Source organism: Brassica oleracea, chromosome C8, assembly GCF_000695525.1.
Source record: "Brassica oleracea var. oleracea cultivar TO1000 chromosome C8, BOL, whole genome shotgun sequence".
Lineage (NCBI taxonomy): Eukaryota > Viridiplantae > Streptophyta > Magnoliopsida > Brassicales > Brassicaceae > Brassica > Brassica oleracea.
Window position 1 is genome coordinate 35,627,830 of NC_027755.1, and position 27,500 is coordinate 35,655,329.

The 27,500-nt window shown below is 34.8% G+C and overlaps 7 protein-coding genes, 1 long non-coding RNA gene and 1 other non-coding gene across 10 annotated transcripts; 4 read left to right on the forward strand and 5 right to left on the reverse strand.

Moving 5' to 3' along the window:
• The first annotated feature begins 1,157 nt into the window (after positions 1-1,157).
• LOC106311142 (probable WRKY transcription factor 59) lies at positions 1,158-2,553 on the forward strand. The gene is made up of 3 exons (XM_013748370.1): positions 1,158-1,409; positions 1,509-1,664; positions 2,225-2,553. The coding sequence occupies exons 1-3, from the start codon at positions 1,189-1,191 to the stop codon at positions 2,439-2,441; spliced, it is 594 nt and encodes a 197-aa protein (XP_013603824.1). The 5' UTR covers positions 1,158-1,188; the 3' UTR covers positions 2,442-2,553.
• Positions 2,554-6,698: 4,145 nt separating this feature from the next.
• LOC106307895 lies at positions 6,699-8,102 on the reverse strand. Its single transcript, XR_001263430.1, has 2 exons — positions 7,368-8,102; positions 6,699-7,152 (listed from the first exon to the last, which is right to left on the reverse strand). It is a non-coding gene; the product is annotated as an uncharacterized LOC106307895 (long non-coding RNA).
• Positions 8,103-10,289: 2,187 nt separating this feature from the next.
• On the forward strand, positions 10,290-11,832 carry LOC106310177 (ras-related protein RABG2-like). 2 transcript variants are annotated; one of them, XM_013747398.1, is made up of 7 exons: positions 10,291-10,472; positions 10,545-10,571; positions 10,710-10,809; positions 10,897-11,043; positions 11,147-11,227; positions 11,297-11,442; positions 11,544-11,832. In XM_013747398.1, exons 1-7 carry the CDS (start codon positions 10,417-10,419, stop codon positions 11,611-11,613), a joined length of 627 nt encoding a protein of 208 aa, XP_013602852.1. In that variant the 5' UTR covers positions 10,291-10,416; the 3' UTR covers positions 11,614-11,832. The 2 variants fall into 2 exon arrangements, with proteins under 2 accessions (XP_013602853.1, XP_013602852.1); XM_013747399.1 differs by lacking the exon at positions 11,147-11,227 and having other exon boundaries at positions 10,290-10,472.
• A 632-nt stretch (positions 11,833-12,464) lies between these two features.
• Positions 12,465-14,867, forward strand: LOC106307789 (probable ATP synthase 24 kDa subunit, mitochondrial). The gene is made up of 7 exons (XM_013744840.1): positions 12,465-12,699; positions 13,007-13,103; positions 13,449-13,593; positions 13,683-13,793; positions 14,069-14,215; positions 14,325-14,447; positions 14,542-14,867. The coding sequence occupies exons 1-7, from the start codon at positions 12,661-12,663 to the stop codon at positions 14,603-14,605; spliced, it is 726 nt and encodes a 241-aa protein (XP_013600294.1). The 5' UTR covers positions 12,465-12,660; the 3' UTR covers positions 14,606-14,867.
• A 1,777-nt stretch (positions 14,868-16,644) lies between these two features.
• On the reverse strand, positions 16,645-17,324 carry LOC106310750. Its single transcript, XM_013747968.1, has one exon. It carries the CDS (start codon positions 17,193-17,195, stop codon positions 16,869-16,871), a length of 327 nt encoding a protein of 108 aa, XP_013603422.1. The 5' UTR covers positions 17,196-17,324; the 3' UTR covers positions 16,645-16,868.
• Positions 17,325-19,140: 1,816 nt separating this feature from the next.
• On the reverse strand, positions 19,141-19,212 carry TRNAH-GUG. The gene has a single exon. It is a non-coding gene; the product is annotated as a tRNA-His (tRNA).
• A 1,479-nt stretch (positions 19,213-20,691) lies between these two features.
• LOC106311172 (egg cell-secreted protein 1.2-like) lies at positions 20,692-21,181 on the forward strand. Its single transcript, XM_013748397.1, has one exon. It carries the CDS (start codon positions 20,744-20,746, stop codon positions 21,125-21,127), a length of 384 nt encoding a protein of 127 aa, XP_013603851.1. The 5' UTR covers positions 20,692-20,743; the 3' UTR covers positions 21,128-21,181.
• Positions 21,182-21,364: 183 nt separating this feature from the next.
• Positions 21,365-23,652, reverse strand: LOC106310380 (cinnamyl alcohol dehydrogenase 2). Its single transcript, XM_013747613.1, has 4 exons — positions 23,422-23,652; positions 23,190-23,303; positions 21,862-22,532; positions 21,365-21,770 (listed from the first exon to the last, which is right to left on the reverse strand). The coding sequence occupies exons 1-4, from the start codon at positions 23,508-23,510 to the stop codon at positions 21,568-21,570; spliced, it is 1,077 nt and encodes a 358-aa protein (XP_013603067.1). The 5' UTR covers positions 23,511-23,652; the 3' UTR covers positions 21,365-21,567.
• Positions 23,653-26,068: 2,416 nt separating this feature from the next.
• LOC106309283 lies at positions 26,069-27,436 on the reverse strand. Its single transcript, XM_013746328.1, has one exon. It carries the CDS (start codon positions 27,434-27,436, stop codon positions 26,069-26,071), a length of 1,368 nt encoding a protein of 455 aa, XP_013601782.1.
• Positions 27,437-27,500: the final 64 nt, after the last annotated feature.

The window sequence follows — 27,500 nt, forward strand, 5'->3', positions numbered from 1 at the left end:
TTGGTGGATTCAAAATTTCCTCGCTAAATACACGTAAACTATTTTCTCGTAAATAACACGCAAAGTTTACGTCGTATTTACGAGGAAATAGTTTTTCCTCGTAAAATACTCGTTAAATTACATCCACTTTACGACGAAACACTTTTGTCGTTACGTTACGAGGAAATAACGATGACTTTAGTTTTCCACGTAAGTTCCTCGTAAAATCGACGTAAATTTACGAAGATTGTTTTTCCTCGTTAAATTTCCTCGGTAAGCATGTGTTTTCTTGTAGTGTAAGGGATATTCTTAATGTGATTGGTGTTGATTATATATTACTTTGGCGACGCATGCAAAGGTTGCCGCTTGACCATGATTAAAAAAAACAGATTTAAACGACTACTTGCCCTATAAGGCCATGTTTAGAATAAATAAATAAAATAAAATAAGATAATAATGGAACTACTTGCCCTCTAAGCATAAGATCTGTAAAAGTTAAAATCTCTAAAAGATATCTTATTAAATACTATCATTTTCGATGGTTATAATAACACAACGGTTGCCACTATTTTGAGTAGGCCAAAGTTCGAAAGACTCACGAGACGTGGTCTCAAAGTTATCTTCAGTTTGCATCAAAGAATCCATAGATACTAGTTTTGACGCAGTCCACAAAACATGATTATAAGAAATTGTCAACTACGAAGTTAAATAAACTTCACTACAATTTGCTACATGTAGCTGGGCTTTCATGATGCACGTAAAGCTCTGTTAATCTGTTAATAAGTAAGCCCTTTTTCAAAAAAAAAAAAAAAAAACTCTGTTAATTATTAATCAAATATTACGATTTTTGTGTAAAAGGAAAATAATAAAAAAGTTACTTGTCGTTAGAATAGTAATTTAAGAAATGGTTTTGTTAACTTTTTAATTAAAAATTAAAAAATAATTTATATTTTTCTAAAAATCCGCTATAAAAAACCCTAGATAATGATGCTTTTATATCTTATTCCATTCAAGAAGGTTCGTTGATTCTACCGTAAAGTAGCTATGAAAGTTATTTTATTGCTTATTTAAATGCAAATAGACTTTAGTGATATTTTTTTTCCTTTATCTTAATGTATACTATAAATAGTACATCTGCTTAACAAGATCCCTCTCCTCTTAGCTTTCAACAGCGCCAACAACACTATATAACATTCTTGAACAAAGAAAATGATCTACCCTTCAAACATTAACCCTGATTTCACAGATTTCGGTGAAACTTTCAAATTCGATGATTATGATGATGACGCTTTTCAGATGATCATGGAAGGAATCAGCCTCGGGGATCACTCGCCCACTTTGAGTTGGACTTCATCAGAGAAATTACTGGCTACAGAAGTCACAAGCCCGTTTCAAACAAGCCTAGCTACCTCGCCTATTAGCTTTGAAATGTAAGTCAACTTTTATATCATACATTTTAGCATATGGTTTGTTGTTGATGAATGTTATAATAACAGTGATATGTTTCAAACTATGATAATTTTATGCAGAGGGGACAAAGATGAGAAAAAGAAGAGGAAAAGACACAAAGATGATCAGGTTATTCACGTGTTTAAAACGAAATCAGTTAAAGAAATTGCTTTAGATGACGGATACAAATGGAGGAAGTACGGCAAGAAACCAATAAGGGGTAATCCATTTCCGAGGTAAATCATTGTTTCTAACTTCGTTTAGGATGCATAATGATTCATAACTATTTCTGATTATTGACTAGCTTGTACATGCTATATATTTAAAGTTTAGTCGACAACTTGATCACTATGTGTGTTATATATACATATCGGTGTGTGTTGGTGTTATATTTTCATGTGGACATGTGTCCTATATATACAATATGTAAGGCATATATATACTATAATAATTAATTGACCTTTACTAAATACAAACTAATTAATTTTTCAAGGATCAATTCTGTTAACTTAAAAATGTTTATATGCTCTAATTTGATGTCTGCCCACTCCTCGCAAGTTGTGATCTAAGCGTATAACAATTAACACTTAAGAATATCAAACTTAAGTTCTTTGTTGTATGTTATCTTTGATTTCAAGTGGACATATAAACCACGATATTGTTATCGTTGTGCTAACATTTTTTATTAACACACTATGTGTTTTGTATAACTGATTATAATCAAAACACTACATTACAAATCATATAGAATCTTACAGAGTTATACTAAATGATTGCTGTTAATTATTTCAAACAGGCATTATCACAAGTGTTCGAACCCCAATTGCATCGTGAAGAAGAAGATCGAGAGAGATACGAGCAATCCGGAATATGTATTGACAACCTATGAAGGGAGACATAACCACCCAAGCCCGTCTGTGGTATATTGCGATTCAGACGACTTTGATCTTACCTCTCTCAACACTTTGTCTTTCCAGACACGTACTTATAGTTATTCACATTCCGCTCCATGACCATACTTACAAGTTTGTGTATATAGATGTGTATATAGAATATATCATCATCGTAATGTATCCGCATATGCATTGTTGTGTCGGTTTTGTAATGTACTTAATTGGGGTGGTGTGATGGAAATCATTTTGTATGATACTTGTTTTTGCATATACTTAACTATTTGCACATGAGACAGACTATTTTTGTTAATAGTTTACTAATGTGAATCTCGTAAGGATGGATCTTAGCCGAAAACTACATGAATCTGAAGACCCGTTTAACACCCAATATGCACCTACCTGAATTATTACCAAGCATGAAACCACCGTCACAATTCACTACCCCTAGCAAATCACCATCCAGTTGTATCTCACCTGAGTCGGGTAGGATTTTGGATGTAACATAACATCTAGGCTGTGACTGTTTGTTACACATAGCAAACAACCTTTTCCAAACTGATACTAATATAAAACTCTGCACAATGAGTTATGAACAACCTTTTCCAAGTCATGGACGAAGAGAACGTGGATGAAGGGGAATCAGGTGAGTTACGCCATAAGAAAACATCTGGGTGTGAAGTATTCAGCTCGGTTGGCAGAGATGGGAGACACGCTGGGTGCCTACTTCTCGGGATGGACCAAGCACCCCTAGAAACAGCCTGACTAACTGTGATCATAGACCCCAATCCTGTTATGCTCGGTCCAATGGCCCCTGAAATATGGATTAAAGGGCCCAGTCCCGTCCAGTTGTCATGCCAAAACAAAACCGAAGTACCGGAACGAACTTGACACGTCGAGAAAGGTCTAGCAACTTCTCGTTGTTTAACTATACATCTCCACAGCGAGGATCCAGTGCTTGAGAAGTCATAGTCCCAAAACGGTCGGTCAGCTATAGTATTAGCCTTGATCCAAGCAACCCAAAGGGAGCCAGTTCCCGCAAACAACAGCCATATAAGCTTAAGAGTGAAGATCTGATTCGCATCTCCCAACCTTCTTAGCCCCAAACCACTTGCCTTCTTTGGGGTACAAACTGACTCCCAAGATACTTTGGCGTTCCTTGCAGAAATTCCTTGTCCAGTCCATAAGAAAGCGTTGCAGATTCTCTCAAGACAATCAATGCAACCCTTAGGCAATGGGAAAACAGCAGCCCAAAATTAGCTGAAGCCTACCAGCAAATGACAAATGTCTATTAGTCCACCACGAGATCCTGCTGAGAACTTTATCCACCAGGGGCTGATAATCACTTCTGTTCATTCTTTAGGGAATAAGAGGCAGCCCCAGATACTTAACAGGAAAAGACCCTGAAGAGAGGCCAAACTTGTCTGCTAACTCTTTCAAAATGACCGCATTTCCACCGTCCAAGAACAAAGATGATTTGCTCAAGTTTAGCCCCAACCCCGATACTTGGTAGAACTTATGAAGAATTTCGAGAATAGCCTGCAGAGAACTCTCTTCACCATTAAAGAAAATGAGCATATCATCTGCAAAGCTCAAATGAGTTACCAACGGGTCAAGAGCCTTCGGGTGGGGAACAAATAGATGAGACAGAGCAGCTTGATCAAGCTGTTTGTAGAGGATGTCCATGACAATAACAAAGAGCGATGATGAGATCGGATCGCCCTGACGCAGTCCTTTCTTCCCTTGGAAGAAACCAACCAATTCTCCATTTAAAGCAACCGAATAATGCGGAGAAGAAATGCATAATTCGATCCAGTTTTTCAACATCGCAGGTAGCTCAAAAGCATCCAATATGTTAAGCAAAAACCTCCAATCTACATTATCATAAGCCTTTGTGATATCTATTTGGAGACATCCTCTGCTCACAATACCCTCCTTGTTAAAATCTGAGACTAGTTCAGAAGCCAATAACACATTTTCGCATAGATTTCTTCCTTTGACAAAGCCAACCTGGTTTCTTTGAACAGCCAGAGGTGTCAAAACTTGGAGGCGAGAAGCTATGATTTTAGAAATGACTTTGTAAATAGTATTACACAAAGAGATCGGGCGAAAATCTGACAGCTTATCTGCCCCTGGAACCTTTGGTATGAGAGAGATAACTGTGGAATTCACTTGGCGGGGAAGTTCAGAGTTGATGAAGAAGGCCTTGACAGCATTAATCACATCGGATCCTACCAAATCCCATGAATAGGTAAAGAACTCTACCGTAAATCCATCCGGTCCCGGCGCCTTATTCTTAGGAAGGGAAAAAAGTGTTTCTCTAATCTCTGCATCTGTTGGAATGGCTGCCATCTTAGCAGCAAGCTCAGCTCCACACCTGAAAGGATGAAGGTGCTGAATCTCTGCTACCGTCAGAGGAGTCACATTCTCATTTTCATGTTTATATATCTTAACATGAAAATATTTAAAACTAGGGTCAGAGGGTAAGCAAATGAACGAAATAATACATGAAATAGTACAAATGTATTTAAAATTTAAATGAAATTTTTAGTTTATTTTTAATTATAATTTTTACTACAAATCTTATTATTCCTTTTTTATAGAAATTATATATTTGTTACTATATAAAAACCATTCATAAAAGAATAAAAATATTTTACTTTTTTCACAATATTTTCTTTTCTTGAATTTAATACAAGTTTTTAATACATTTCTTCTTAGATTTTACAATTTAAACACTTCGAAAAGCCAATTTGTTATTTTTTTAAAAAAAAGCAAGTAGCACAAAAATATGATATTAATTGTTACTGTTAGATATTTATAAATAACATGTTAGGTTTTATGTTAGGTTTCTGTTTTAACTTTTAAGTGCCAATTTGGATCGATGTATAAGTTTAACGTCTTATTTTTTTTTTTGCAATTGCTGGATGTTGAAGAAAGTTTACCTACAGACTTTATTATAAGATTTGAAATATATTTGTGGAGTTCTATTTGTGATACTTTGGCGCTATTTGAGTTTGTTGGAACATTAGTTCCAATGACCCTGCGTTTAAGTTTTAAGTGCGGCAATAACATGAACTGTGAAGTTTGGTGGTTACATTCTATAAAATGATGTTTAATGCTCCATGTATTTAGAATCTAGGCGGGTTAGTCCTCCATTTTAACAGCCTCATTGTTGTACTTCCTCATTTGTGTGAGAAATGAGGAGATCATAAGCTTTGACATAAGCCTACATGTGGAACTTCTTTTTGTTATTTCAGATGGAATCTATGTCACATGCAGCCATTGTCATCGTTGGGAGATCGGAGCATGTTACATATTCCATACTCAAACTTGTAGTTGGCATTATACGCACCATAATTTCTCCACCTAAATCAGTGCAGTGTAGGACTTTCGGCATTTCTGACTGCGGCCGTGGGCTGCAACGTGCGGTTTATGAGGTGTTGAGAAAATTTTCTTTTTTATGAATTGAATGTTAAATTTATTCAACCAACAAAAAAACTCCTTTGTTTATTTTACAAATGCATATGAAAGAATAAAAAAGTTTACATTATTTATGGTCTATACTTTCTATGATCTTGAAACTGGTGTTGAGAAAATTGAGAGACGTTGTAAGCTCACTGTTTCCCAGACCTTTTCTTTCTTTGTTGGTCAGTGGCATTTGTTGCTTAAAACCTTAAAGCACAATTTTAAAACGATTGCAAGCGGTACTTTGTTATGGCTAGGTTGTTCAAAATCTTTTTTTTTTCTATGTGCTATTCTAACGCCCCAACAGAAGCTTGTACTATTGTATGTTTGATATGTGGCGTGTAGATTGTGTAATGGCTTCATTATAACACATGTATTTTGAGTTTTTGTTAACCATGGTCATGGTTTCATGTCCGGGTTCGACACGTCATTTGGTTCAATAAAGGTATCTCGTGCCTTCCATAGTGGACTGAAATTTTTTTTTAAGGAATTTAACGGTTCCTTTTAATATAGTTAATGTGTTTTAAGCGTTAACATAATTGTTGGGTGATTCTTAATTTTTAAAAAGTAAGAATATATTACTGGGTTTATATTGGTTTACTAGTAACAGTTTAAGGTTGATGATTCAAACAAATAACATTCAAGCTCTGCTTTTGATTCCATTGTCTTAGTTGTTGTAGGTGAGTCTTGTGGTGTTGATAAAAAAAAAAAAAGGTGCTGTGAGGTCAGAGTTCAAGCAAACAACTATCCTGACTAACATGGGTTGCAGGGAGGTTAGTATGCAGTTCTTGAGGGTGGCTTTTATATTGGGACGGTATGTTGCACTGCAGTTTTGTAGTGGTGTTTTGCTAAATTTGTGATTGTTTTCGTTTTGGCAGTATGCTTTTGGTTATTTGGTAAGTGACATTGTCATTTATAAGACCCGGTGGGTTTCGTGTGTTGGTCTCAAACATTATCCTTACATTCAAACCCGTAGAGAATAGGCAAATCTTCTCCTGCGAACAGCGCACAGCGCAAGACAAACAACAACTAAGCAAGATGCTTGAGTTTATCATGTTAACCCCTCAATAAGATGCAAACTAAATTTTTTTATTTTCCAAAAAAAAACCCTAGACCTATCCAGTGAAATCACGGTATGGAACTCCATCAAGTTTAGCCAGCTTATTGCAATAACTCATCTGTTGTCTTGCATGCTACACACTGAACTCTTGCATATCCTCACTTCCTAAGCGTCAAAAGTTCACTCAAAACACAAAAACCTGTATCGATTGAAAAATCTGAGGAACCGTAGAACATCTAAAGCTGTAAGAGCTAGCATCCTCATCTCAACTCCATCTACTCACATAGCCACGTAATCCTCCTCTATCTAAACACAGATAACGGCAGAAAATTATCTTTTGGCATCAAAAAGACATAAATAAACAGCGTAAAATTATCTTTTTGGCATCAGAAACACATATGGATACAAACACTAAATTTCTCTCAAACAGAGCCAGAAAACAATTTTGCGCGTGTGGTTAAACCCAAACAATCCAAGACATAAACTTTTTATGTTAAAATAGACAAACCAATAAGACTTACAGACAATCAAGCAATATTCAGAAGGTCAAGAATGCAATTTCATTTCGTAGACGAACTAAAACTCCACAATCCGTAATCCAATATCAAAGTTCAATTTCAAAGCTGATTAAGATCATAAGAAGAAGAGAGAGTGGCCATGATGAGCGAGAGATATCGAGAGGAGGAATGAGAGGTACGGGATCAGAGATCTCCGCGACTCCGTCGTCCTTAGGGCTGATTCGAACCGATGAGGACTCCGTTCATCGCTGCTTCTTGTGTCGCAGCTTCTTGTGTCGCAGCTCGAGAAGCCATTAAAGAAGAGGATTGATGAGTTAGCCATTCACATAATAAATTAACTTTGGTGTTATCACGTATTGAGAGGATGATGTTCAAGGAAAGATGGCTTACCTTTTATAGGTGCAGAGAGACCGACTTGCAGAGGGATAAGATGAATCAATCTCAGATCGTGCTCGACGTGGGTTGATGGTATTAAGATGTTTGTTAAAGCGATGAATTAATAACCATTAACGTTTCGAAAGATTAGAAAGGAAGGCGTAAAGACGCAATCGAAGCTTCTTACAGAGATTCTTCAAGACTATTCAACTCACGCATCCTCTAGAAACTCCATTGTTGGTGAAGATGCTCAGGGATCGAAGAATAAGATGAACCCTAGATTACGTTGTCCACTTTGGTGAAGACGAATCAACGCTTTCAGAACTCAGTTTGTGTGTCGATCTCAAATATCAGAGATGAAGAGGAGTTCAACCCTAATACCAAAACGGTGTGTTTCCGTACGGGCTGGTAAAGTGTGAAAAAGTTAGGGCCCAAAATAATACGAAGCCCACATGTATGCATAATAATTTAAATGAAACGCATCGTTTACTTTAAGTGGACACGTGTCGCGATGAGAGGCAACGACTTATCTAACTGGCATCCTATGTGGCGCAAGGAGGAAGGATAAAACCCTTTTTTATATTAATAGATAGATAGATAGATAGATAGATTTATGGTTTAAAGCTGCATGTTATCATATATTTCCACTTTTTTATACATATATTTCCACTTATGTTTAAAACAACGGGCATACATAAAATAAACTTTGATAGATCACATTTCAAATGGACATATTATGTTTTTAAATTCATAAAGCTATATGTTTCATTTCGGGTTTAAGAAAAGATATTGGGGGTACTTCCCATTTATTTATTTTTGAGCAATTCTCCTAAATAAACAATTTTCAAATTTTTCTCACAAAATAGACTCCAAGAAGGAAAGTGACCAAAATATTTTATTTAATAGATAAAAAGATCCTAATACCCTAGATATATAAATACAAACAAATAGATAAATAAAAATAATAATAATTTTTTTATTGTTTCAAATTAAATGTTTTCAAATTCGAAGTTTTTCATAAAAATAATTTTTTGAATTTTTTTTTTCAAATTTTCTTTTTGTAATTCGAAAATACTCTTTGAAACTATTTTCAAATTTTTATTTTCAAATTTTAATATATATTTTTTATTTTATAAAATTATAAACCTTAATCTCAAACCTCCACCCATTAACTCTAAACCATAAGGTTTATATTAGTTAATCTAGGGGTATAAGTGTATATTTACCTATTTAATGAAATATTTTGGTCATTTTGGTCATTTTGATCCTTATGGTCTATATTTGCGACAAAAAATATTAGTGATATCCTATGATATTTCTCTTTATTTTTTTATCAAAGGCTTCCTCTTTTAAATATTGTTAAAATAGCGAAATGCATGGTTTTGAAAACCGGACCGGACCGACCGGTCAAACCGGTCAGACCGTGACTCGTTGAAGAAGCCGAGTCCGGTTTGGTTTGAAACCCGGATTTGAACAAAACCGGTAAAAATGGCAAAAAACCGGTAAAACCGGTGACCCGGGTCAACTTCAAAATCCGGTTCTAAAAGATTAACATATAATTAATGTGTTTTTAGTTGTTATTAAAATTTAATTAGTATTTCAAAATCAATGTTTGACTATCACTATTTAATTAGTTTTTTAATTTTATTTCATAAGAAATGATGTAAAAAAAAAATAGATCTCATGTACTATTATTATTTTTCCATATTTATAAAAATTGGAATTTTAATTGTAAGAATAAATAAATATGGTAATCTGAACGATTAAGCATTTGGTTTTATCAATTTCAGTTTACATAGTGTTCACTTTATCGTATATATAGCTAGATTTATGTTTATTATTTATTTTTGTAGTTAATAAAAAAACTATTTTTTTAAGTCTATTTGATGTAAATATATAATTATATATATTTAATTCTTAGAAACAGAAAACCCGGTTCGACCGGTTGAACCGGTCCAACCAGTCAATCGGTAGCTATACCGAGTCGGTATTCGGTCCGGTTTTCAAAACATTAGCGAAATGTTAACAACTTCGTACATGTATCCATTGACTTTTGATTTTTGATTTATATGTCCTATCGGCTATCGACTGATTCGGTCATTCCCAAAAGAAACGCATTTAGTGCTATAAAATGGATTATCCCAAAAGCGTAGCAGTGTGTAACCCAAATTTAAAATATCTTTGTCCTCAAAATAATTATACTTTGCCGATCATGAGCTTATCAAAATAATTGGCGACTAACTATAGGAAATTTAATGAAAATTGTTCAGAAGAAGACAACTCAGTTCTCCTGTAAATTACATGATTTACTTTTGTCGTCTATTACCTGTAAATTAAATGATTTAAAATACTAAACATATTCATATACCTTTAGTAATGATTGAGTTGGACTTGGTTTTCAGATTCGGATTCGTATTCGCTGGCTTGGCCTAACTATTTTCTTTTAGTTGGTAAAGGATTCACATGGTTTCTCTTCCTATCAACCAATATCATAACACGTGATAAAGAACCCTTTTTCTGATTTTCTTTATTTTTCCAGAAGACAGAAGAAGAAAGATCATAAATTAAAGACCTATCTCGTAGACTTTATTTTTGTCTCTTTCCAGAAACCATAAAAGAAACTTTTCCAGCAGACCAAAAGAAAGAAGAATCTCATAGAATCTTGAGCTTCTCGACAATGGAGTCTTTGAAGAACAGAACATTGCTTAAAGTCATTTTCCTCGGAGATAGCGGGTAATAAGTTTCTCAGACTTTACTTCAAGATTCTCGAGACTTCTCTCTTTTTCTGAATCTTTATTTATGCAGGGTAGGCAAAACTTCATTGATGAACCAGTATCCTTTTTAAATCTTACCGTTTAAACTTCTAAACTGGTCTGAGTTCCGTTAAATATTGGTTTGTTTAATGCTCAAACTCTAAGTTAGATCTATGTCTCGATGGTCTTTGTAAGAAACCTTAACTTGTGACTTAAGATACGTGTACAAGAAGTTTAACCGGCAATATAAGGCCACGATCGGAGCAGATTTTGTAACCAAGGAGCTTCATATTGAAGATAAATCTGTCACTTTACAAGTAAAAATTATAAAATCATACGTGTTTCACAAGTTAAACATTTTTCAATGCAGAAAAATCTTATGAAACTCTGAATTTTTTTTTTAGATATGGGATACGGCCGGACAAGAGAGATTTCACAGTCTAGGAGCCGCTTTCTATAGAGGTGCTGATTGTTGCGTTCTTGTCTACGATGTGAACGATCTCAAATCTTTCGAAACTCTCAATACTTGGCACTCTGAGTTCCTCAAACAGGTTTTGCCCTAATCATTCATTTCTTGCCCCATAAGTTACAATTATTGTGTATTTATTTTTCCCAAGTTTGATCAATTTGATTCCGTTTACTGATGCTTCCCAGGCAAATCCTATGGAACCTGAGACGTTCCCTTTTGTTTTGATTGGGAACAAAACCGATGTAGATGGCGGAAACAACCGAGTTGTAAGACGATATATTCTTGATTAATCTCTTCTTTAGACACCATCAGAAACCCTAATTTCACTTGTGCAGGTTGCAGACAAGAGAGCCATTGAATGGTGTGGTGCAAAGGGAAACATACCGTACTATGAAACCTCTGCGAAGGAAGATGTTAATGTGGATGAAGCTTTTTGGGGTGTTGCACAGAAAACTCTTTCCAGTGAACTTAAACAAAACATGTGAGTTTCTATATCAACTTTGATTCATAGACTCTTTTAGTTTTTCTTTTTGTTTTCTAATAAGGTTTCATGTTTGATTATTTTGTCCTTGAATTTTGCAGATATATCCCAGTTATTTCTGAATCTTTTGCAGACATCCATGAGGGGCAGTCAAGACGTTGTTCTTGCTGATTCATACTTAACATATCTGATCAATAATATCTACTCCAAATTAACTCTTATGTGTTCAATATTTTTATTTAATTATATGTCGGTTTACATCATGGTTTATTAACGAATAACTAATACATGCAACGACCTGAGTGTTGTGATTAGTGTAGAAGTTTTTTAAAATTAAATTTCAAGTTTGTATTTATAATTACATTCATACAATACAAATCATTTGGTATTTTTCGACCTATATGTATATGTGTTCCATTGATTTATTTTTTTTCCTTTCTCTTAAGCCTACGTTCATGTTTGGCATTTAAAAGGAAAACACACTTTGGTTGTTGGTGGTTTAATTATATATAGTCAATAAATCTCTTTCTCTCTCTCTCTCGTGAGCTATGGAGTGACGCCTGGACCTAGCTAACTTGACCGAAATGTCAAGTTGCTTAAATACAACTTTAAAAATCGCCCATTAGCTTTAACTATATACTTATATTGAAAGGAAGAAAAAACTTGAATAGAGAATTACATGTTGATCATACAAAATACAAACTAATAACTCATTTAGTGAGATATCTAACCCAAAAAAAAAAAAAAGAGAGATCATGCATCGCACAAACTGAACATAAATATGCTCAATAATCATATAAAATTAAATATAAACCATGACAAGCCTCCACGCTTATTCAGCAGACATCAAAACTCACTTACCGGTCAACGCCTATTAATTGGCCAGAAGATCCAAATTTGATGGAAACCTAAACCCTCCTTACTGGGCCCCAAGTAATACGGGCCTTGATCCAGGATGTGTGATAATAGCCCAGTCTGATCTCATATATCAAAATAAATTGTTCAGATAATGTTATCTCAATAGTAGAAAATAAATTCCAAACGTCTCACATACACTGGGGTGAATATGAACCGTTTGATCAGTAATCTACGGTGTACAATGACGCAGGACTCTCCGTAAAATAAAAACTAGCTCAAGTGCCTTCCGTTACTTTCGCTCAGATAGATAGAGATCTCAACAACAGCAGCAGCACAAACCCTAGATTCGATTTGAAGAAAATGGCCTACGCTTCTCGCGTCCTCTCCAGATCTAAGCAGGTTTACACACATTCGCTCGATTGTTTTAATCATCATCATCATCTTCTTCGGTTTGATTGATTCCTCCGATGTCTGGTTGCGATGCGATGATTAGTGTTGTCGTCAATTTTGTTGTTATAATCTGGAAAATCTCGATCGGATAGTTTCGATTTGAATCGAGAGGTTCTTCTATGTTATTTTGCTGCTCGTTGTGTGTGTTTCCAAATCGGATATTTGTTTTTTTCGTTTCTCATCGGAACGGAAGCCATACTTTTCTGATATATCATTGATTAGCTGCAAACTTATCTTAACTAATCGTTATTGGCAGCTACAAGGGAGTCTGGGCGTTTTGCAGCAGCGCAATGCTATTCCCGTCCGCGCTTTTGCTAAGGAAGCTGCTCGTCGTCCTACTTTTAAAGGAGATGGTTCGTGTGATCTGATTTTTGATTTCTTGCATTTTGACTCCATTTCGCTAACTCCATATTTTAAATCGTTGCGTTCTTTTGTTTATGTTTTTTTTGAGTTTAGTTCAGAGAATCTCTCTTTCTTTAAAGTCGATGTTAGAGAACTGAGCATTGTTCTTAAAAAAAAAAAGACTACTTTTTTGGTCAATGGGATATAATCTTGAGAAACCCCGAGGCCATGATCGCTAGGAGTGTTGTTGTCAAGAAGTCGAATTATCTCTTTTACTTCGTCTATTAGTTGTGTTGTTTAAATCTGTAGAGTGAATCTAGAGGAGCATTCGGTTTTATGACACTTTCTTTTGACAGAGATGTTGAAGGGCGTCTTTACGGAGATCAAGAACAAGTTTCAGGCTGCTGTTGATATTCTCCGTAAGGAAAAGATCACCCTTGCTCCTGAGGACCCAGCCGCGGTTAAACAGTATGCAAATGTCATGAAGACCATCAGGCAAAAGTAGGCCTCTTCTTACCCTTCCTTGGATGTTTTCTTATTTTGCTCGGTTGTATTGTTGCTAATTTGTTATGCGGTTTCTTCGTATCCAGGGCAGACATGTTCTCCGAATCTCAACGTATTAAATATGATATCGAGAACGAGACTAAAGAGATCCCAGATGCTCGTGCTTACCTCTTGAAGTTGAAGGACATCCGCACCAGGTAAATCATCCCCCCCCCCTTTTGGATGGTTTTCCTTCACCAGTCAAGTTGCTTTTCTTACTTTCAATAAATTCAGTGCCTGACAGTAAAATCATTTCCCTTTGGACTAGGAAAAGCACACTGTAGTATCTTGAATGTGATTGTTCAAAATGTTGTCTTCAGAACCGCATTATCTTAATCCATTTTGTAGTTTCCCTCTTGTTCATGTTATTGTTTAAAATATTTGAGAAGTTTTAAAAGCAGTCTTTGAGTTATTTTTGTGCTTGTGATTGCAGGAGGGGTCTTACTGATGAACTTGGTGCTGAGGCCATGATGTTCGAGGCTTTGGAGAAAGTTGAAAAGGATATCAAGAAGCCTCTCTTGAGAAGCGACAAGAAAGGAATGGATCTTTTGGTTGCAGAATTCGAAAAAGGCAACAAAAAGTGCGTTAATATCACACTCTTCAACCACCCATAATGCTATTCCATTGCTCCATAAAATATTAAAGCTAATGAAATGACATGTTTTTCATCTGATTAATCTGAACAACAGGCTTGGGATTAGGAAAGAAGATCTTCCCAAGTACGAGGAGAATTTGGAGCTAAGCATTGCAAAAGCACAGCTGGATGAGCTGAAGAGTGATGCCCTTGAAGCAATGGAGTCTCAGAAAAAGAAGTAAGTCTTTCTTTCTTGTGTTCTCATTATAAGTCTTTGATCTTCATCATGTTGTTATTATAACACACGACTGTGGAACTTGTGATTTGTTCAGGGAGGAATTCAAGGATGAGGAAATGCCTGACGTGAAATCGTTGGACATCCGTAACTTTATGTAAGATTTGATGATCATTTGAGATTTGTTGTAAGGAAGGCAGAAGAAAGATCTTTCTCTCTCTCTCTCTCTCATGGAAGGGAAGATCTTTGTTCCCTTTTGCTGTTTTTTGGTTTGGCGAGTAATAAGGGTCTCTCTCTCTCACCATGGATTTGAAATACCAAATGGTGTTTAACTGGTTATTACGCTTGAGATTTGTTTAGACAAAAACGTGGTCTTCCTTGTTTTTGATAATGGTGATAAATGAATTTCGAGGTACATTTAAATAAAAAAAGTATATGTTAGACCTAACTTTAAATTGTTATGAATTATATACCTCACCACCAATGTGACCAAATTTTTTTGGCTACATTCTTAGGTTGATTTCACGTCATAAATATAGCATGCGAAAATAAACAAAGCTCTAGTTACAGATGTACTTTGTGTACTGCAAAAACACAATTGTCTAGAATTGTTTTCAAAGATCCCTGAGAAGCCTCCTGAAGGAGTTATGCCATGACTCATGAGATAACAGAACACTTGTTTCTTGGATGGTTGTTAGTGGACTTGGATTGGAGCTGGCAAAATCCAGCTCATGATCAGTTTCCATGTACGTACCAACTTTTCTACAGAAGCAAAGGAAAGTTATCGTTTTCGGTTTAAATCTCTATGGTGGTATAGTGTGATTTCCATTTCCTTATCTATTTTTGTCCGTTTTCTATTTACTTACTTTCCCGGGAAGATGTTTAGATTTTTCCCGCTGGCTTTTGAGAAAAATCATTGGGCTATGTTATTCAATTGGCGCGTACAATATTTTAAATATTGTGGACCCGGCCCATCAAGTTTATATGTTTATGTGACTTTGAATGGGGTCCAACTCGATTTTAAAATGAAACTTCTATATTTTTTCTTGTTTAAACACGATTATTAAAACACCATTGGTAAACTCCATTCTTGTATCAAGATCATGCTCTATTGAATTAATAAAGTTGATTTGTTTAAAAAAAACATGATTATTAAATTGTAATAAAATATATAAATTTAACACTCTGAGCAAAGCAAATTGATTTCCTTGTTGAATAGAGTTTATAGTCTAATTAACGACACGGGTTTCAAACTCAGACCAAATCTCGTACAATTCATTTATAAAATGTTTGTGCTAGTTTTCACTTGTACACATTTTATGAATCAAAGCCATTTTTTTTATTGCTTCAATGTCTACATGTACAAACAATATACATTTTGTTATTAGTGATTGGAATTGTATTCTAGTTACTCTCGAGACTAGAGTTACAAAACCATAATTTATAAGAAAAATTTGATGAAAAAATTTATCCACATAAACTTTATCAGTGAGAGTCCCGGTTAAATAATATTGGTGTTATTCAATCGGTGATTAAAAATCAATTGTCAAATTTTGTAATCAATTAAAAATTTAAATTTAAACATAGTTTTTAGTTAATGAATTTTAAAATCTCTGCAATATATAATTTAAACATAGTTTTTAGTTAATGAATTTTAAAATCTTTCCAATATATTTTAGATTTTGTTTTCAATTATTTGTTCATGAGAATCTATTTTAAATACTAAGTTTTAAAACATTTAAATTCATTGGATAACACTACGTTTTAAAATAAATTTATAAATACCATATCCAATAACACTAGATTTAAAATACATGATTGAATAGCACCACCTAAGTATATTCAAGTCATATCCACGTATAAGATAAAAGTAAAATATTTGTTTTAAAAATTAATGTCAATGTTTTTTTTTTTTTTTGTAACTTAATCAATGTTTTAATTTCAAAATAGTATTTTCAGATATCACATCGAGGAACTCAAACTTCAAAACGAAATCATTCGTACGTTGTAGAAATTTCAAAATAAGAAAATTCGAATGTTTGATAAAAAAAAAAAAAATTTTGAATGTACCATGTACCATGTACCATCAAGATCCAACACAAAGCTTTCAACAACTATACATGAAAACCCCCGTATACCACAAATATACAACATGTTCGTCCAAACTCCAAAGTAAATTTGTATATTGTTTGCAAATGTAAAGAAAAAAAGGAGTATCTCACAACATCTCATTACTTTTTACAATCTACATTTTTTTTTGTGTTCACTTACCATTTACATCTTAAAAGCTTCAAAAACTATCATCACTAATTCTCAAGCTCCAACGTTAGATTAAAAAGCACACTACATATTCACACGAAAAAACTCATTGAACAGGTTACTAAAAACGATTAACAAACGTAATTAACCATCCCCTTTCTTCCATTAACCCCTAATCTCCTTCGTTGCTCTGTAAATACTCACGAGAGATCGAAACTTCTTTTCCTTCATCTTCTTCATCTTCACGGCAAGATCACAATTCCCTTTTACGCCGTCATTTTGCTCGTTTTCGATTCTCGAGCTAACATCTTCATGCCTTCTCTTGCGTCCTCTTCCTTCTCCTATTCCTCCTCCGCCGGTGCTGCTGCTACAGCTCCCCGTTTCTTCTTCGCTCAGCTGCATAAGCAGTTCAGCCGCCGCCATCTCCGTCTCCGAGAAGACGATCTCGCCAGATTCTCCAGAAAATCCAGTTTCTCCCATTGGATCGTTCATGTTCCAATATTAATAAATCTGAAACAAGAAACCTAATGAAAAAGAAATAAATCGCGAGTCGATTTATATTTATTTTTAATTTTTTTTTGTTATATTGTCGTTTTCTCGTTTTGTGCAATGGAAAAAAAGAAGAAACTATAAAGTCGGTTTCGTAAGAAGAAGAACGTGTCTTCTCGAGTTATTTAATTTTAAGCTAAAGAGTGACGTGATCACCTGCAAGGCTGCAACCGTGTGGATGATATGTTTTATAATCTGATCCGTCGAAAGTTTATTCTCCTCGTTAAGTTTTTTGTCTTGTTGATCCAACGGTTGTGCGCTTCCTATGTTACTTCTTCGATGAGGTTTACTTTTGATCTTAGAGCAATAGATGCGTTTGACTTCTACTACACGATTCTGGTGCGTTTCCACGTAAGCCATTCCGATTCTAAATATGATGTCGTCACCTAAGTGGGTCCCTATTGCACTTGTCCACGTGTTGCAGTTCTATATGTTCAAGTATAAGTCTTTGTGAAATTTACAAAAGCTTTCGTAGCCATTAAATTTCTGGTTAGGAAAAACTAGGCCTGAGACGGATCGGATATCCGGACAATTTTAAGGTATCCGGATCCGGATCTTTATCCGGCGGATCTTTATCCGGCGGATCCTTATCCGGCGGATCCATAATTTTACTATCCTTATCTGGATCCGGGGTTTTCGGATATCCGGATGTTGGATATCTTTCTAAAAATTGTAATATCCGGCGGATATCCGGATCCGGATTTGGATCCTTGAAATAAATAAAAAATAATATTAATATATAAAAAATACTAAAAATAATTTAAAAATAAAAAAATATATAATGTTTTTAATTATTTCTATTACAAAATTTACATAAAATTTATATATACTATTATAAAAATAAAAATATATTAAATTAATTAATTTTTATATATAGATATTACTATTTTTGATATAGTTATTAATAAAACTTACGGATCTGGATATCCGGACTAAAAAATTAAGGTATCCAGATCTGGCTTTGACGGATCCAACATTTTACTATCCGGATCCGGATTCGGCCCTTCCGGATTTTCGGATCGGATCCGGATCGAATCTTGGATCGGATCCGGATCAAATCATCTTGGATCGGATCCGGATCGAATCTCGGATCGGATCCGGATCGAATCTCGGATCGGATCCGGATCTCGGGTAAAAATCTCAGGCCTAGAAAAAACTACCAGTAAGTCTATTATATTTTTCTTTCTCATGACTATTATATATAAAGTGTTCCTATGTATAAATAGAAAGTGAGAATATAGAAAGTGAGAATGTGTCTCCAAGTGTAAATTTTTCTATATATAACTATACATACTACTCCTTCGGTTCCTAAAAAGAGGATTTTTTGGAGTTATATTTTATTCCAAAATAATAGATTTTCTAGAATTTTAAGGTACTTTTAGTAGTTAATGTTGATAAATTGTATGTTTTTAAGAAAAATTAATTGAAAATATTTGAATTGATTAAATACTATTGGTTGATGGTTATAGTGAAACAAACGATAAATTTAATTGTAAATATTTATTATATTCTTAATACGTGTGAATAGTCTATAAAATCATTCTTTTAGGAACAGAGAGAGTATTTAATTTAAACTCGTTTGGAAAAACATGGTCGTGAAATGTATTTTTCGGTGATAACTATGTGACTGTAATATAAATTATCATCTCCAATTTTCATAATTTAAAATATCATCCCAGTGGTCGACAAAAAAAAAAAAAAATCATCCCAGTTTTCATATTTTATGGCAGTATTGAACAATTACAAATAATTAAAGTTCAGAAAAGGAAAAAAAAAGAGGTAAGTGTACGGAGTACGGACCATTGATAATTGGTTCTGGGCTATAAAGGCTTACTTTGAATCACACTCCAGGAAACAAAAAAGCCCAAAACATTTTTAACAAAATAAGTGTGGCTGCTGGGATTCGAGCCCAGGTCTCCACGGCCACAACGTGGAATTCTTACCACTAAACTACAGCCACTTTGGTGGTTTGTTGTTTCGATATACTTAATTAGAAACGGATCCTGTACTTGTTTCTTCGGTTCCCGTTAAGACCGTTACTCAATTTCAATAAGACCTATTAATTCATTCTCCAAGTTGAATTAATAGGTGTGATGATACTGTGGTTATAAAAATATCAGGTTTGCTTGTGAGTAAATATGATTTCTTGTGGGGCGAGTGAGAGAGGATTAAGAGTTTTTTCATCAACATACTGTGAATTGTATTTTTTTTATTAGAAGGCGCAATTTCATCAGTAAAATTGAACAATTAAATAGATTTTTAAAAATATAGTTATAAAATGGAAAATAAGAAAATAAAACATGTATTTGGAACATGCCAAAAGTTATTTTTTTCAGAAACAGAGAAGTTATACATTCAAGAGGAAATTATTGATATTGATATTGATATTGAAACATAAAAGTTATACATTCCAGGGGAAATTATTGATATTGAAACGGAAAAGTTTTACGTCAGAGCATCTTTATCCGGGTATACTAGAGGGTTTCTTAGCATGTGGGTCCCGCGTAGGACCCACTTTTTTTTAAGAAACCGGTTACAAAAACTACTAAATAGTAGTCGGTTCTTATGGGTTTCTTACACTGTTCGCGGACCCCACTAACACGTGACGGCTCACGATTGGTTCATTTTTTTTTTTTTTTAATTTAAAAAAATCATATACCAGCTAGGCTTGTAGAAGATTGCACAACCGTCACGCTTCCTCTGTCCGGTTCTCTGAATATAAATCCCAGAGTAGCCCAGAGAGTCCATGTTTTTCCTGTAAAAGCTATCGTACTCATCTACTTCCTGAGAAACATGTAAGAGTATTAATTAATTAACAAGTGGATACGCACACAATTTAAAAGGGAACATGAATACACGTACTGGATTGGATTAAACAAGGGAGAAGAATGAATTATGTCTAACTAGAAAAGGGTTTCTCAATTAAAACCAAACAAGAAAAGAAGAAATGATTTAGAAGAACAAACCTGCAAACAAAAGAAGTCAGCCTCGAGCTTTTTCAGAACGCCCAGAATTGCATGTGAACGAGCTTTCCATCTTATAAAGAAGAAGAGGAAAGTCACATTTACTGCGAAAAAAAAAAAAAAAAAAAAAGTTAAGAAACCCCATCTGGGGTTTCAGGGATAATGATGCTCTCAGTGATTATACTCAAATGCTAAGTCTGCTTTTCCATATATGTTATCTTTACCAATACGGACAAAACCTAAGTTCGAATGTACTTCTCTTTGCTCACCTATTTTATAACATGATCGTTACGCATAGCCACCAAGCCAGTGTTATATACGTTTTCACAATCAATGCTCAAGTAAACTGATAATTGACATTAAGTTACGTAAAATCATTTACCGCTAATCCTTTCACATTTCTCCCACTAATCCACCTCTTAAGTACTCTTAAATCACCACTAACCTTCCCATCCAAAACCACACTATAAAAACAGCACTCTCATAACCCAATCATCACCACAAAACAAATCCCAAAAAAAAACAAAAATGGCTTCTAACACTTGGTTTTCCCTCTTCGCCACCATAGCTCTTCTCCTTCTCGTCAACATCTCCGGCAGGACACTCCCGGCGACGGCAGATCCCAACAACATAGCGGCAAGGCTCAACGGTGGAGGACTAATGGAGTGTTGGGATGCTCTCTACGAGCTCAAATCATGCACCAACGAAATTGTTCTCTTCTTTCTCAACGGCGAGACCAAACTCGGCGACGGTTGCTGTCACGCCGTCGACGTCATCACCATAAATTGTTGGCCGTCGATGCTAACTTCTCTCGGCTTTACGTCTGAGGAAACCAACGTCCTCCGCGGCTTCTGCCAGTCGTCTCCAAACCACGGTGGTTCCACTCCGGCTCCTTCCCCTGTAAAACTTTGATGTATGCAAACCCTAATAATGATGGTTTATTTTAATATCGACTAAGGGAGTCTCCTTAAGATTTTAATGGAATAATGGATTCTTCTCCTTTTCGATTGCGTTTTTCTTCTTTTTTTTTTTTACTATAAACCACGTCTCATTAAAACTACAAATCCAAATTGTCAAAAAAAAAAAAAAAATACAAATCCGTATAGATGCTATCTTTTCATGAATCTTTTTAATATTTCGAAAAATGTTAAATAATAAGGTAAAAGTTAGAAAAAAAATCTCAGAAGTTAGATCCCGTGATATAAAATCTCGGAATCTTTTGCTTTATTCATTACATCATAGATGATAGACAAGAAAAAAAAAAAAAAGAAATGAAAGCACCAAAAGAATCACAGCAAGACTCTCAGCCGAGCCTAATGGTCTGACTGACACGTTCATTAATTGCTAATGACTCAAGCAGAATTGATGGAATTGGCCACGTCGATCACGAACCGGTACCTGACATCAGATTTAGCCAAGCGGTCCATTGCAGAGTTGATATCACTCATCTTTATGAGCTCAATATCCGCAACGATATTATGCTTGGCACAGAAGTCAAGCATCTCTTGTGTCTCCTTCATCCCTCCAATCTGACTCCCTCCCACCATTTTCCTTCCTGTAAAACCAAAAACCCTAACATTTACTTGCACCACACGCTAAACATAAAATCACAACTTATAACGAAGAGTCATCATCTGTTTCTTTACCGAGAACAAGAGGAAAGATTGGTAACTCGAGTGGTTTCTCTGGTAACCCTAAAGCCACAAGTTTTCCATTCACTTTAAGCAAACTAAACAACGGTAACAGAGAATGTTCTGCTGATACCGTGTCCAACACGAAATCCATAGTCCCAAATGAATCCTTCATCTTTTGAGAATCCGTTGTGACAAGAAAGGAGTCAGCACCGAGTCGATCAATTGCTTCACTCTCTTTATCAGATGACCTACTAATCACGGTAACTTTTAAACCAAAGGCTTTACCAATCTTCACAGCGATATGACCAAGCCCACCAAGTCCGCTTACACCTAAATGTTTCCCTTTTTCTTCAGTCATACCATAATATTTCATTGGACTATACACAGTGATCCCAGCACAGAGCAGCGGCGCGCCGGAATCACTCGGTAAACCATCGGGAAAGCTTAGGACAAAGCGTTGGTCGACCACGATTTTGTCGGAATAGCCACCTTGGTTTCTTGTTCCGTCAGAGGAACGAGAGTTGTATGTGTATACGAGTTGAGGACAGTAGTTTTCTAAGTCTTGGTTACATGATTCACATGATTGGCATGACCCGATTATTACTCCTACTCCTACTCGGTCTCCTTCTTTGAACTTTGTTACGTTCTTACCAACTTTTGTTGCTATTCCAACGATTTCATGCCTACCAAAAATAGAAAATACAGTCGAACTTTGTTTTTTTACGTACGCATAAAATGAAAACTTAAATTTCATCCTATAGTTTTTAAAGAAGGAATCTAAACAACGAACTAAGTATTAATACAACTTAATTATCTACGTCAATTTTAATGGTAAAAGAAAAGAGACCAATTGAGAAATGACACATATTTGACGAGTATCTCATGAATTCTCAAGAGATACTTTTCTTCTTTTTCATTTTTTATTATTTCTTTATAGATGAAAAACTGTATGAGTATCTCCCACCGTAAAATGCTCTTAAAAAATCTCCAGGTTTTTAATTTTTATTCCCTATTCACCCAGGTATCCCACAATTAATGGGAATAAAGATCTCCTAGAAAGGCATATATAAGATTAAGAATATTCTGGCCAAGAATAAACCATAAAAATATCTCTATATAGTGTATGGCTTTCCATGATTCAATCTTATCTTATTATAGAGAAAAAGAAGCAAATTCACCACAATATACGAACATTTTCTTAAAACGCCGTTGATAACATATAAATTCGGATATTCTTAACCCTAGTAATCGCTGCAACTAACATAATGAATTATATATTTTGCAATGATTATAAGAAATGGTAACAAGTAATTGGTCGAGAGAGTATTTGTTTTGGATACCCGGGAATGATAGGGTAATGAGAGAATCCCCAATCGTTCTTGATGGTATGAAGATCAGAGTGGCAAACACCACAAAACAATATCTTCACTGTTACATCGTCGTCACCATTCTCTCTACACATATGCAACACCAGAACAAAGACATGTTATATATCATCATCAATCACAACGAGCAAAACTTGAATATGTCTTTCTCTCTCTCTACAAATGGGAGAAAAGAAGAGCAATAAACCTTCTAGAGAAATGAAATGGAGAAAGAACACCAGATTTGTCGTTAGCCGCCCATCCAAATGCTTTGTTTTGATCGGAAGATTTCGCCATATTCTTTTTCGTCTCTCTGTCACACTGTCACTGTGAGCGATTGATTTTCTGTTGTTTTTTTTTTGTCTGAATAAAGAAGCTGCTTGGGGCATATATGGTGGACACTTAACCCATTTTTGCTTCCATCAGTAACTTTTTTTATTTCAACGCTTCCATCAGTAATTTAAGGAAGAAAATCTTTAAAAAAAATAAAAAAATCTTTTTTGTTTGGACAACCATTTTATAAAGAAACTAGGGATTCCATATATTTTATTTAGGTAACTTATCTTCTCATACCAAAATTGGACGCATTCTTAATATAATGACACGTAAGATTGTCAAAATAATTCATAAATCTTTTTTTTATTGAAACACTTTTTAAAAGAAATGCAACACAAAGAGCGGGAGATCACCGATCCTAGTACTACTCTCGCCCAAACACACTTAACTGCAGAGTTCTGATAGGATTCGGTGCATTAGTGTTGGTATGATCACACCCTTCATAATCTACGTGTAGATGAACAAATGGTTCTATAATTTTATTTCAAATACGCCATGCGCTAGTAATTTGTATATGTGTTGTTAGATATTGTGTAAACAATATGAACCTTGTTCGAAATTTATAAAATGTTTTGTATTCTATGACGTATTAATGTAGTATGTTTTTAATATTAATGTATTAAATTATAGTTTTGTATATTTTATATGTATTAGTATTTTTGTTTATTTGATTGGATTTGTATTAGAAAATATCTCTTATTAAAATATAATCATTCTCATGAACCCAATTCTTTTTGTAAGTTTTTAAATTAAATACACTCTTATATTATATAGTTAAATATAATCTTCTAATTATTGAAAATGATATTATACTACTAAATGCATTTTCAAACAACACAATAACTTTTTTTTGGTCAACTTTTTTTGTGTCTAAACAATATAAAACATTAGGTCCTATATTTTTATTAATATTTTATTTATATTTCTTAAATTATTTGATTTAAAGCCATTCAAATAATCTATAAGTTGAAAAATAAGTATAACTATTTTTGCGAATTTAGATACTACAAAAAATCATTTAATATGAAACTAATTAAATTAATATGCGAGGACATATTCCTAAATTGTTTTATTCTTAAGAACATATAATTATACGAGATTATGCTTGGTTTAAGTTGACATCAAATAGTTTTATACAATAAAATGTTAAAGTTAATAAATTAACATCAAATAAGTTTTACAATTAAAAATTTATCAAATAACTATATATCACAAATTTAATCAACCAAATTACAGATATTTTATTTAAAATTCGTAATAAAAAGGGTTGAAATAATTAAAAACAAAATTAAGTAAGATTTTAAATAATTTTCTTATTTAATGTAAATATAAAATAATATAATTATATATTTTTAAGATACACTAAAATAAAAAGTTAAAACATTACTTATCAAAAAATGTTAAAATCTATTGATGTTGTAAATTAGGTTTTGTTAAAAATATTTTTCCGCTTTTTAAGTGCATGTCATAATCTAGTTGTTTATTAAAACTAATGTATCATCCTAAAATCATGAAGAACTTGACAAATCAGAAAAATCATTTAAAATTAATTTCATCATAAGTTAATATCCATTTATGAATTAATTATATTTGAATATAATGACAGATGTATATATTGAGATAATTACGAACATATTTATTAAAAAAAAATTATTAGGTCCTATCTTTTTAATATTTTTTATTTATCTTTCTTAAATTAATTTCTTAATGATTTAAAAGTTGTTTTATTAAACCTAATGATTCAGCCTAAAATTATAAATAATTTGACAAATCACCAAAATCATTAAAACAGAGTGTTCAATAGATAACTTGTAGGCGAGCTTCTCCAATATACACAGCATTATGCATCATTGACTTAAAATGTGAAAAGTCTGAGTGGGAAGAGTGTGAGGATAATAGACGGTTGTGTATGCTTCAATTGTTTAATAGTGGTTGCAATCATTAAACAACTGGGTGGTCTTTGATTTGGATGAGATCGTGACTGTACAGCAGTGCTGAAGAATGGAGGACGATAGATGAGTCATCCGAGGGAAAGGGTTCAGTAACTTTTTATCTTACTTTTTTAGGAAGAATTTATTATTGTAAAACAAGATTTATTCTGATGTCCTTAGAAAATTTCAAGATCCACTAGGGAGAGCCAAAAGAAAGAGTTTTTGGATCCAAAATAAAAATATATAAATCTCAGATCCATCCTGTTGCATTTGGCCGGAAGAAGCAGTGCAACAAAACCATTTACGCTTACGCCCTTAATTCGATAAAAAATGATAGTAAATCAACAACAACCCACCGCAACTGATTGATGATCTAAATCAAATTCAGGAAATAATCTTGTATCAGACCGACCGAACCAGTAATACACAACCAGAATCATTTGATTTCATATGAAACTTAGGGTACGTGTTTACAACTATTTTTTCTTTTATATGCATGTAATTTTTTTCCCTTGCAAATTACACTAAAACCCATGTACATCGCTATTTTTTTTTTTTTTGAAACACATTTAAATTGATAGAAAAAAGTTAGTTGGGAACATTAATAGCATCCACAACCAAAACATTGTCTAACGCATTTAAGGCCATCTTGGCTAAGCTATCAGCAGCCATGTTTTTTTCTCGGGGAATCCAAAGAAATGAGACTGAACGGAAATCAGATGCAAAAGCTAAAATATCCGACACAATGTTATGAAACTCTGTAACCACCGTCCTCGAGTTAACACACTGGATAAGCTGCGCCGAATCCGACTCCAGTCTGATGTCTTGTAGATCACTCCGGCGGTATGATTGTATGGCTTCTCTCATCGCAAGTCCTTCCGCTACCAGCGGAGAAGGTATGAACTCTGCACGCTTCTTGTACTCTGCACGCTTCTTGTACTCATGACCACTCTCAGACAGTATCGTCCAGCCTAACCCTGCTAAGTTTGAAGAGGCCATCCACGCAGCATCTGAGCGCACCGCCGTTACGCTGGTTTCTCCTTGCGCCATCTGTTTGTTGATCCGAGCGCTTGGGCGAGTTGGATCAGCCTTACTGTCCGAGCACCATTCGCGGGCGAGCTTAATAGCGGTGGAGAGAGTTTCCTTAGGGGAGATGAAGACTCCTTCAAACACAAACCGGTTTCTAGATTTCCAAATTGACCACAGGATCCAAGGAAATAACGCTCCAGAAGTAACACCAGAAGGAGGTAAGCATTTTTGTGCACAGATTGAAGGCCAACTTGACATTAAATCTATTATTCCTCTGTATTCCATTTCAGTAGTGAAGGGTGCTAGCTGCCACACCTCCTGTGCGTACTGACAGTGGAAGAGAAGATGAAGAATAGATTCATTGTGCTCGCACCTCTTACACTTTGGATCAACGTCTAGGTGTCTCTCTTGCAGGCGCTCTCCCACAGGTATTGCTCTCTTTAGAAGCTTCCATGCAAAATGTTTAACTTTTGGGGCGCAGTCAAGGTTCCAAACGTTCTTCTTCCAATCGAAGTCTGCATCCTGCGGGTTTCCATTTTCCAGTTCAACGGACACTGCATAATATTCTGACTTTGCAGTGTAAATTCCATCTTTAGTCCCTAGCCAGACGAGTTTGTCGGGAGTCCTCGTTATGCTGAGAGTGATGCTGCGAATCTTAGTTTCATACTCAGGTAGAACGAGGCGAATGCTTTCAACATCCCACTCACTCGTCCCTGGTAGTAACAAGTCTGAGACTGAAAGTGTGGCGCTGGCTTCCGTTGGTGGTCCCATTGGTCTCTCTTGTTTGCTGAGACTCAGCCATGGGTCATCCCAGACGTTGATACATTGGCCGTCCCCCACAATCCAGCCCAAGTTTTTCATAAGAAGCTCCCGTCCAGCAAGAATGCTCCTCCAGCCGTGGGAGATAGAGGATGATGTTCCCGCCATAAAAAAATCGCTGTCAGGGTAGTATTTCCCTTTCAATATTTTGGCGAGGAGGCATGAGGGGTTA

What these genes read in the sequence shown, in the direction of transcription:
- LOC106311142 (XM_013748370.1), top strand. Translation starts at nt 1,189, where the DNA reads ATGATCTACCCTTCAAACATTAACCCTGATTTCACAGATTTCGGTGAA. An exon ending in TCGCCTATTAGCTTTGAAAT is followed by an intron (nt 1,410 to 1,508) that starts GTAAGTCAACTT and finishes AATTTTATGCAG; the next exon opens with AGGGGACAAAGATGAGAAAA. An exon ending in AGGGGTAATCCATTTCCGAG is followed by an intron (nt 1,665 to 2,224) that starts GTAAATCATTGT and finishes TATTTCAAACAG; the next exon opens with GCATTATCACAAGTGTTCGA.
- LOC106310380 (XM_013747613.1), bottom strand. Translation starts at nt 23,510, where the DNA reads ATGGCGAAATCTTCCGATCAAAACAAAGCATTTGGATGGGCGGCTAAC. An exon ending in CCATTTCATTTCTCTAGAAG is followed by an intron (nt 23,304 to 23,421) that starts GTTTATTGCTCT and finishes GCATATGTGTAG; the next exon opens with AGAGAATGGTGACGACGATG. An exon ending in AATCTTTCCTCTTGTTCTCG is followed by an intron (nt 21,771 to 21,861) that starts GTAAAGAAACAG and finishes TTGGTTTTACAG; the next exon opens with GAAGGAAAATGGTGGGAGGG.
- LOC106307789 (XM_013744840.1), top strand. Translation starts at nt 12,661, where the DNA reads ATGGCCTACGCTTCTCGCGTCCTCTCCAGATCTAAGCAG. An exon ending in TCCTCTCCAGATCTAAGCAG is followed by an intron (nt 12,700 to 13,006) that starts GTTTACACACAT and finishes CGTTATTGGCAG; the next exon opens with CTACAAGGGAGTCTGGGCGT. An exon ending in TTCGAAAAAGGCAACAAAAA is followed by an intron (nt 14,216 to 14,324) that starts GTGCGTTAATAT and finishes TCTGAACAACAG; the next exon opens with GCTTGGGATTAGGAAAGAAG.
- LOC106311172 (XM_013748397.1), top strand. Translation starts at nt 20,744, where the DNA reads ATGGCTTCTAACACTTGGTTTTCCCTCTTCGCCACCATAGCTCTTCTC.
- LOC106309283 (XM_013746328.1), bottom strand. Translation starts at nt 27,436, where the DNA reads ATGGCGGGAACATCATCCTCTATCTCCCACGGCTGGAGGAGCATTCTT.
- LOC106310750 (XM_013747968.1), bottom strand. Translation starts at nt 17,195, where the DNA reads ATGAACGATCCAATGGGAGAAACTGGATTTTCTGGAGAATCTGGCGAG.
- LOC106310177 (XM_013747398.1), top strand. Translation starts at nt 10,417, where the DNA reads ATGGAGTCTTTGAAGAACAGAACATTGCTTAAAGTCATTTTCCTCGGA. An exon ending in ATTTTCCTCGGAGATAGCGG is followed by an intron (nt 10,473 to 10,544) that starts GTAATAAGTTTC and finishes TTATTTATGCAG; the next exon opens with GGTAGGCAAAACTTCATTGA. An exon ending in ATGGCGGAAACAACCGAGTT is followed by an intron (nt 11,228 to 11,296) that starts GTAAGACGATAT and finishes TCACTTGTGCAG; the next exon opens with GTTGCAGACAAGAGAGCCAT.